The sequence below is a fragment of the Spinacia oleracea genome, chromosome 1, assembly GCF_020520425.1.
Source record: "Spinacia oleracea cultivar Varoflay chromosome 1, BTI_SOV_V1, whole genome shotgun sequence".
NCBI classification, from domain to species: Eukaryota; Viridiplantae; Streptophyta; class Magnoliopsida; order Caryophyllales; family Amaranthaceae; genus Spinacia; species Spinacia oleracea.
Window position 1 is genome coordinate 110654999 of NC_079487.1, and position 9682 is coordinate 110664680.

The 9682-nt window shown below is 33.8% G+C and overlaps 1 protein-coding gene across 1 annotated transcript; it reads left to right on the forward strand.

The window, feature by feature from the left end:
* The first annotated feature begins 571 nt into the window (after positions 1-571).
* Positions 572-6839, forward strand: LOC110801679 (uncharacterized). Its single transcript, XM_022007078.2, has 6 exons — positions 572-1222; positions 3257-3385; positions 3462-3582; positions 3796-3877; positions 5844-5997; positions 6392-6839. The coding sequence occupies exons 1-6, from the start codon at positions 893-895 to the stop codon at positions 6524-6526; spliced, it is 951 nt and encodes a 316-aa protein (XP_021862770.1). The 5' UTR covers positions 572-892; the 3' UTR covers positions 6527-6839.
* The last annotated feature ends 2843 nt before the right edge of the window (positions 6840-9682 follow it).

The following is a 9682-nucleotide window of genomic DNA, read 5'->3' on the forward strand; positions in this document are numbered from 1 at the left end:
ATTAAACTACAATTTTGCTTCATTTCATTCGTCGGATCTTGAAAACTCTTTACAAAACATGATATTGTAATCAACGTTATAAATGTGGGATGAATATTCGAACACGTGACAAATCAATCTATCATACACCGATCGATACACACACTTTCAATCTTTGCCTTTAAACCAAAACCTCATTGACAATGTGGCATATAACAACAATTCGCTATTCTGTACTGTACATTTTATCGATATTTCTTATTATGAATTTATTTGTCTAGAAAAAGAAATAGAGTAAAGCTCATTATTTTATTTTATTTCACAAGAGAGGCTCATTAATTTTGATTGATGCAAAAAATTAAATTGAATTAGTATTATTTCATCCGCTTTTTCTTCTTCCGGTAGACGACGATGAATTACTACAAGGGGAAATGATAAATCCAAGGAATAATTCACTTCTTCCAAGGAAATCATCTTTGAAAAAATGAGGATTTTCTTAGAAGAAGTAAAAATTTCCTTGGATTTATCACTTCCCTACTACAAGTCCTACAAACAATAAGTCGCTTCATTAGACTTGAACAAAAATTTACGGGTGGTGCCGTGGTGGTAGTGACTAGCTTACGAGTCACGATCCCTCCCCCCACTCTCCTCATCACTTCTCTCTCTACTTTCTCTCTCCTCACTTTCAGAAAAACAAAAAAAGCGCTGAAAAAGAAATCAATCAATCATTCAATGTTACAATTCCACTCGTCAATAAATTTATTCAATCCCTACATTTAATTATTCCTCTTCAAATTCTTCTCGATTTTTTCATCAGATTCAAAATAGTTAGTATGATTTCTCATAATTGATTCAATTAAACCCTAATTTTCAACCATTGTTGAATTTTCCCAAGCTCAATTTTCAGTCAAAAATGGCGCAAACAGAAGTATACGCGCCGAAATCAGGTCAGCTATGGAAGACGGTGATGAACTGGTTAGCGTTCTTGTTCCAGATCTTTGTTCAGATCATTCGAGGTACTCCTTCCATGTCGCAAGTCTTCAATAACATAGGTTTCAGCCATGGCGGACAGACTTCTTTTCTCTCTCCTCCAACTTCTAATTCTTCTACTACCGGTTTTAAGCCTCTCCCTGTTGTTGAGATTCCTCTTCACGCTTCCGCTGCTACTGCCGTCGATATCAATGCTGCTGATGGTGGTGAGGCTGGTGATGCTCCCAGTGTTCGTCTTTCGGGCAAGCTCACTGTATGTGTTGTCATTGTTATTCTAATTTTAGTGGGATTTTAGTGTTTTGAAATGATTTGAAAATTCGTGGATTGAAGTAAGTTTGTTGTAGGTGTGTGAATTCTTTGTAATTATAGCATCCGTTCTATGCTTAGAGTAAAACGTTTTAGAATTTTTTTAGGGGGAGGGATGGGAGACCAGGAGCCACCAGGGAGATGATGTAGCCGAGATTTGATCTGGGATTCCGGGATTATGGGTACGACAACCACCTCCACACGAACTCTACTAACTAAGCTAGCGGATGTACACCCGTTCTATATGATTGGTAAAAGTGAGCTCATTGGGTGATGATTATTGATGAGATTTTAGAATGTCCGAATTGGTTGAGTGTAGTTTGATGATTAGATGTAGAGAGAGTGGGTTGATGAATAGATGAAAAGAATTAACCCTTTTTTCCGTATGGTGGGTCCGGGGATATTTTTCGTTTTTTTACCTCATTGATTGAGGAGCAGGTTTTTGGATGATGTTAAATTTGGTGTTGGAACATGATTATGCTTGATGCAATAATTTTGAAGTCCTGTGAATGGTGCTGGTTTGTTGGTTTCGAGGCTTGGATTAGTTTCAATTAGATTGTGGGAAAGTAGAGAAAAAGGTAATGTCAAGATTTAGGCTTTGAGATAGAATTTGACTTTGATTCTCGTTGTAGTTTGATGAGTTTCGTACTTGTGAGCTGAATTCAGAGGAGAGGTGTTTTGGTATTGAACATTTTGTGATAGTTTTTGCAGACTCTTCAGGTTGAGTGAGGGGGTCGCATTTTTTTTTTTTAATTGTTACGCTTTAAAAACAAACGAGCTTTGCTGTTTCTAGTGGCACATTTTTACTAACTAGTTGCAATGTTATAGTTGTACGTTGTGGGTTTCATGTTGAATTTGTTGGAATGTTTGTGGGGGATATTATGGTCCTAGAGTTTTAGCTGGATAATGTGGGTTTCCTTTTATTTTTTATTTTTTATGAAGGTGTCGAGTTAGCTTCTAGCATCAGAGTCTGTTATTGTGGAGAATCAAATATAATGATGTCAGACTTACAATGCGTTAGTGTTTGAGATTGATGAAGTTGCATTTATTATATTCCATATTGGAGGAGACTTGTTGATTTTCTCATTCTTGAGCATTTGAAATTGGGTTTTATTGGCATGAAAATGATATTGGAGTGGTTCTTGTGATGAGCACCAGACGATGGGATCCTATAGTTGGATACTGTATCAAGTTCAGAATTTTTTAGATTTAGAGGGGCTTTTTCTTGATCCAAGCAGGATATCTTTTTAAATTTGAAATTTTGGGAAATTGGCTGAGAAGTCCAAAGTACAACAGTTTCTAACTTTTCCGCAAGATTCCTTAGTGCCTAGTGCATATTGATTATGATTTGTGTGAAATTGGATGATGTTGATGGCTTTCAGTGATCGAGTGTTTCTCCATAAGCCAACCATTGTACCGTCATCTTTTTGTCATTGGTATTTTTTTTTGGAAATCAAGGTCTGGTTCTAAATACTTTGATCTGCAAACTTTAGGTCAAATTAATGAACTGAAAATTTGGATAATTGAGGATTTAGTTTAGGGATATAGTCAAGTTTCCTGCCTAGCAGTGATTGCTCTGATCACTGGTTTCTTAACTGGTTAACTCCAATGATACTGTGATATGGACAAATTTGAATACCAGAGGAACTTTTTTTTAATAATGGGGGGGGGGGGGGGGGGGGGGGGTTAGTTTGGGATATGGACAAGTTTCCAGTTTCCCAGTGGTATGGACAAATTTGAATAAGTGAGGATTTATTTTGGGATACGGACAAGTTTCCGAATTTGAATAATTGATGATCTACTCCGTAGTTTAAGAGTATAGGTTCAATCTTCCTGTATAATTTGATGTAAGGTATTGAATGGCCTTCTCTGTTTATTGCACCAGACATGCACATTTTTGCAATTTTTTACTTTATTTTCATCATGAAGTTTCTACTTAATGACCTCCTCGTAACAGTGGATCTTTGTTATAACCTTGCAGGTTGTACTTGATCTGGATGAAACACTAGTATGTGCATATGAGACCTCTAGTTTACCACCAACACTTTGTACACAGGCGACAGAAGCAGGTCTGGATTGGTTTGAGCTGGAATGTGTATCGTCAGATAAGGTATCAAGTTTTCCCAATTTCATCAATTATCGCGTGCTTTCCGAATGAAACATGATTTGTATATCTCAAATTGAAGGAATGCGAAGGGAAGCCCAAAATCAGTTATGTGACAGTGTTTGAACGTCCTGGGTTAAATGAATTCTTGGAGCAACTTAGTGAATTTGCAGATTTGATTCTTTTCACGGCTGGTCTAGAAGGTTCACATTTTTCTTCGGATCTTTTCATACTTTACAGCATCATGCTCAAATTTATTTTGCTTGTTTATGTTGTTTTTTGCACAAGTGTTTAAGAAACTTTTAAAGGAAAAAGCTAGAGAAGTTTCTCTAAATCATACATGTGAGTATGTTATTGTGTTTTGCACTTTTGCTATAATGCTACTATAACAGTTGCTGTATTTATTTTTTGAACAGGTTATGCTAGACCTCTTGTTGACAGAATTGATGTCGACAATCGGTTCAGTCGTCGCCTGTATCGGCCATCGACTACTAGCACGTTAGTATTCTAAAACTTAGGACTTTCTCTTTTCTCCTGTTAGCATACATTAATGTTTAGATTGTGAGCATTGTTTTTTTACAATTCAAGTTTAGGTCCCATAATTGACTGTCTGAATAGAACATAGTGTTATAATACATTGATAGTTGCATGTTGAACTCTTGTTTTGGGTAGTTACCACTGATTTTGTTTTGCAAAAATGTCCTAAAAGTATCCAAAATTCACCTAGGTGCTCAAACATGCATGTTGACTTGGTCTGTTTCATGCACAGGTGAAAGATGACAAGTGACTACTATTTTAGCCTCAGTACCTGAATGTGCTTTCCGTTTTATTTTATTTTTTTGTTGTGTAGTAGCCTAGTTGCACTTTTAGAACAATATCAAAGGGATGGATTTGTGTAACCACTGATACAAATTAAGATGGCATCTTACGAATCGTGCTCAATATCTTACAGAATAGATAAAGCATACCAATCAAAACCAATAAGTTAGGCCATCATTACCAATCCAAAGAAACCATTCCAAAAGGTGGAGAAATTGAGTAAACAAAGAGAAGTTTGAGCTTTATAATTGCATCGCTGGAAGTTTGAGTAAACAAAGAGAAGTTTGAGCTTTATAATTGCATCGCTGGAAGTTGACTGACTGACTGTGATAACTCAAATATGGAGAGTCATTTATCAATAATTTTGCCAGTTGGTCATCTGTCATTTGTTTGCAATTTACATAAATTACTTCATGTGATCTTCCTAATATATCTTCACAAAACATTTATGTTTTTTCGTCAATGTAAATTGCCAGTAATACCCAATAGGACCAATATCCACATTTCCCAAGGATCAAGGCCGGCAGCAAAAATTAGTGAAAAAAAGAAAACAATGATATGCTATTGGCGATGTGTTATCTTGGACATTTGCATTGGACATTTCATGGAAAATCATACACACCAATACATTCTCTTAGTTAATTACCTTGCATCTAAATTGGAGATGTATCATATGATGAGCAAATTAGTGGTATATCGCTCGAATTGGAGGTTCTCTATGTCCCTTGCTTCTTTTTAGGGTACAAGTTACAGAGAGAAATAGTAAAGACTTGGTTTAATTTACTTGTTGCATGCTTATGATATGATATAGGAAATTTACGCCACCACTTACCCAAAATTATGGTACGTGAACAAAACAGACAAGATTGCCCACATTCATGTGTAGTCAGGTAGATACTTGTGATGTATATGTTTAAAGGGAATAACTGGAGTTTTTATAAGTAATTGACTAATTCTCATCTGCTTCTTTGATATCTCCTGTCCTTTTGTCGCGGGGAATTGTTGTTAAAGGATGTTTCTTTTTGAATACTTTCTCTGTGAGCATGTCAGTTGTATACTGTTATTATCTTGATATGTTCTAGGGCCATCCTTGTTTTTAACGTTTTAGAACGACATTGTTTATGTTTATGCTCTATCTTAAAAAATGGGCGATACTAATTGTTTGTTTTAATCTTTATTTATTCAAGTATTCCTTACCCGCTCCCTCTTGCTGGCAGATTTGCGGAATGAAATTCCCCCCTGCATATACTGGTAGCTAAATTGTACTTCCTTTTGGTGATCGGTGTTGGGAAGGTTTCCCGCGCTAAATGAATGCATTAGTTATGCCAGGCACTGCCTTTGGCAAAAGGTTTAGTAGCTGGTTTCTTATACTTGTGGATGAGCTATGATTTCTGTCAAGACTTGTATTTTTCTTGAATGTGAGATGGAATTTGCATAATTTAGATGGGATCATGCCGTAGGCTGTGTGTGAATCTGATTTAACATCATTTTTGTTAGGTTTTCTGATGTTATTAAGCAGTATCTTACATATCTGATGCCTTTTTTGGTTAAGTTGCGCCTAATGTTATTCAATTCCGTGATTTCTCTGACTTGCAACATTTTAAACTTAGCTGTTTTGTGCTCTCTAACTTGGGTATATGTACAGGGAGTATCGGGATCATGTGAAGGATCTATCCTGCATCTCACCGGATCTAGGCAGAGTAGTTATTGTTGACAACAATCCATTCAGTTTCCTATTGCAGCCACTAAATGGGATTCCATGTGTACCGTTTTCTGCAGGACAGCCACATGATGATCAGGTAACTGAAGTTACAAAGTAACTAAAAGAAATAGGGTGATTCCAAATCAATTACTGTTACTGATTAATAGTACAAATCACATGGCAAAATCGTAAATAAATAAACTTTCAACATATACATTTAACTTCAATTTTTCATTTAAGCTCACATTTTATTCAGTTAACTTCAAATTATATTATGTTAACCTCAAATTTTATTTATTTAATTCCCTTAATTCTTTTCTTTTTGTTGTTTCCACCTTTTTTTTAAAAGTTTTCCTACCGATTTAATTACGTAAATGCCATGTTATTTGCACTATTCACTAATAACAATTATTGATATATACTTTTCCGAAAGGAATTTTAAAAATCCACCCCATCCTTCGCTTGATTTATCTTCTCTTCGTTTCTTTCAGCTTCTTGAAGTCTTACTTCCGCTCCTGAAGCACCTCTCGCTTCAGGATGATGTTAGGCCTGCCTTGTATGAAAAATTCCATATGCCGGAGTGGTTCCAAAAGCACGGAATCCCTTCCTCTAGTTGGACATCGTAGTGGCAGCCTGAAAGAGGATTATTCTTTGGCAGGTGATTTATGCATTTTGGAAACATGTATTCATTAAACTTGTATAGTGAAACTCTAAGAAGGGGCCATTTATCTGATTCTAAAATCACTCCACCCCCCAACGAAATTTCAATGCTACAATTGTGATCAAAATTTAATTTTTTTTCTTTTCCTTTTCTGTATGTAGCTTGATTGGAGATTAGATTCTTCTGTAACTTTGTATGCCTTTAGGGTTTTCCTTGTAGTCTTGTAAACCTTGTATGTATGCTCATTTTTCAGCTAATAAATATATGCAGTTTCAGCTTTTTGGGTTCATGAAAATTTTTAATTACTACAGTAAATAAATATTGTAAGACATGGAATCCAAAAATGCTTTAAAGAATTTATCAATGTATCATGTATGTAAGGTTATTATGTATCCCTTTGTCCCTTAAAAAGTTTATCCATTAAAAATCACTTTATAATATAAAAAACTAATCAAAACATATTAAAAATTAGGTTTGTCAGGTAAAAGTTACCTCGAAGTACAATAAATTTTTTATACATCTAATAAGCGCACAACACTTATTGGAGAAAATTTTGCTTAAATATTTGTGCACAAAAGTTTGGAAGGATGAACACAAAATCTGAAGTTTGTCATGGACTCATGGTTGAGGGATCTTATAGCGGTACAAAGTATCTGCTAAGCGTTATGAACTTATGCAGACTCACAATTCCTTTTAACTTTTGAAACTCCGAAGGTAGTTAAATATGAAAAGTACTTCATATGAAATACAAAGTATAGTTAAACTTTCTCTATCGGTGGATGTTTCAAAGCTTAGTTGGTAAAGTCTTGAGGGGTGGTATCCGAGACCAAGGATCGAATCTTATCTACATTCCTATAAAAAAGGTTCACATTTGACTTGCAAATAAAGTCGAAATAAGGGTTAACCATTTAACATTTATAAATAAAATAGGTTCTAATAATTTCAGATAAATAGTTTCAGATAAGATAAGTGAAAATTAGCTGGATATAACGCACCTTAAGTATCAAAGTGTGGTCACACATTGGTTTCTTAGCAATTGTTAGATAATGATGATTATGACCCTGTGCTCAATGACCGAAACAAATTTCACCTCGTCATGTAATAGTTTTTTTCCTTATGAGAAAGGATATATCTGCACATTTTCCCTCGATCCAACTGTTTTGAATACTCCTCAATATATTACCAACTAAACAAGTTGACATTTACAAGTATTCCTTCAATATTACTCCCTCCGTCCCAAAATTATCTTCCTGCTTTTTTAAACGAGCGTCCCAAAATTATCTTTCTGTTTTTAATTTTGGCTACTAAGGTCCCCACTTTCTCATTTACTATATTAACTAGATTTTAGCCCGTGCGATGCACGGATTTTATTAAATTGTTATATTAAATAAAAATCCTATGTATATACCACTTTTATATATTAGATTAGATTAGTTTTTTATTTTGCATTGAATTTCATTTTAGATTTATTTTATTTTATTATGAGAGTATTTGTTTTTGAATAAAATTGTATATGCGTAATATTAATAATTAATTAATACGGAGTAATATCTACGCGACACTTAATCATTTCATTACGTGGCACTCGACTTTTTTAATTCAAAATTAAATTTGAAATCTTATTTTTCATTGGCCGAAACCATTAGATTTTTCTACGATGTTTGATTTTAAATTGAATTTTATTTATTTTAGTTTAGATTACTGTTTGATTTTGGATGAATTTTATTTTAGATTTATTTTTTAATTATTAGAGTGTTTGATTTTAGATGGAGTTGTATATATTAGTAATTAATTAATTAATTAATTAATTAAAATATCTACGTGGCACCTAATTAATTATCTAAGTGGCAATCGATTATTTTTTAATTATTAGAGTGATTGATTTGCGATGGAGTTGTATATATTAGTAATTAATTAATTAAAATATCTACGTGGCACCTAATTAATTATCTACGTGGCACTTGCTTTTTTTAATTCAAAAAGAAATTGGAAATCTTATTTTTCATTGGCCGAAACCATTAGTAATCCTAGGTGGCGCTCTAATATTTTAGAAAATATGCCTCCATTGGCCGAAACCATTAGATTTTTCTACATGGCGCTCTAATATTGGATTAATGTTTGATTTTAAATTGAATTTTATTTATTTTATTTTAGATTATTGTTTGATTTTGGATGAATTTTATTTTAGATTTATTTTTTAATTATTAGAGTGTTTGATTTTAAATGGAGTTGTATATAGTAATTAATTAATTAAAATATCTACGTGGCACCTAATTAATTATCTACGTGGCAATCGATTATTTTTTAATTATTAGAGTGTTTGATTTTCGATGGAGTTGTATATATTAATAATTAATTAATTAAAATATCTATGTGGCACCTAATTAACTATTTACGTGACCCTTGGTTTTTTTAATTCAAAAAGAAATTAGAAATCTTATTTTTCATTGGCCGAAACCATTAGTAATCCTAGGTGGCGCTCTAGTCTTTCAGCAAATATGCCTCCTTTATATATGTATATTAGATTAAAATTGAATTGAAAACCCCACCCATGTACTATATTCCACTTTTCCCATGTACTATATTATCTTTCACATGTACTTTATTCCACTTTTCCATACAACTCAATCATCATTTGTACTTTATTCCACTTTTTCATATACTCCCTCTGTATTTTTTTTAAGAGATACACTTGCCTTTTCCGGCCGTATTTATTTAAGAGATACACTTGCCATTTTTAGTAACTTATCAACCCCACAATCTAATTAAATAATACATCTAATATACCCTATCACCCACCATCCTATTAAACAAATATTTTCATAAACCCACCCCATCATCACCCACCAAAATGACATGGTCCCCACTTATTTAATTATTAAAATATCTATCCAACCCCACTTGCTTTATTATTTTATTTCATTCAATTATTCTTCTTAATACCCGTGCCCGGCCAAGTGTATCTCTTAAAAAAATACGGAGGGAGTAGTATATTCTACTTTTCTTAAAATCCGTGTTTTTGGTCAAACAGGAAGATAATTATGGGACGGAGGGAGTAGGAAGTTTCAGTCAGGAATACGAACGCTGGAAGCCTACTTTAGACTTCAGAGACACTTCCGGG

Excerpts from the sequence above, each read along its gene's own strand:
- LOC110801679 (XM_022007078.2), top strand. The coding sequence starts at position 893 with ATGGCGCAAACAGAAGTATACGCGCCGAAATCAGGTCAGCTATGGAAG. Across the intron at positions 3,583-3,795 it reads TTTCACGGCTGGTCTAGAAG|GTTATGCTAGACCTCTTGTT; the intron begins GTTCACATTTTT and ends TTTTTTGAACAG. Across the intron at positions 3,878-5,843 it reads CGGCCATCGACTACTAGCAC|GGAGTATCGGGATCATGTGA; the intron begins GTTAGTATTCTA and ends GTATATGTACAG.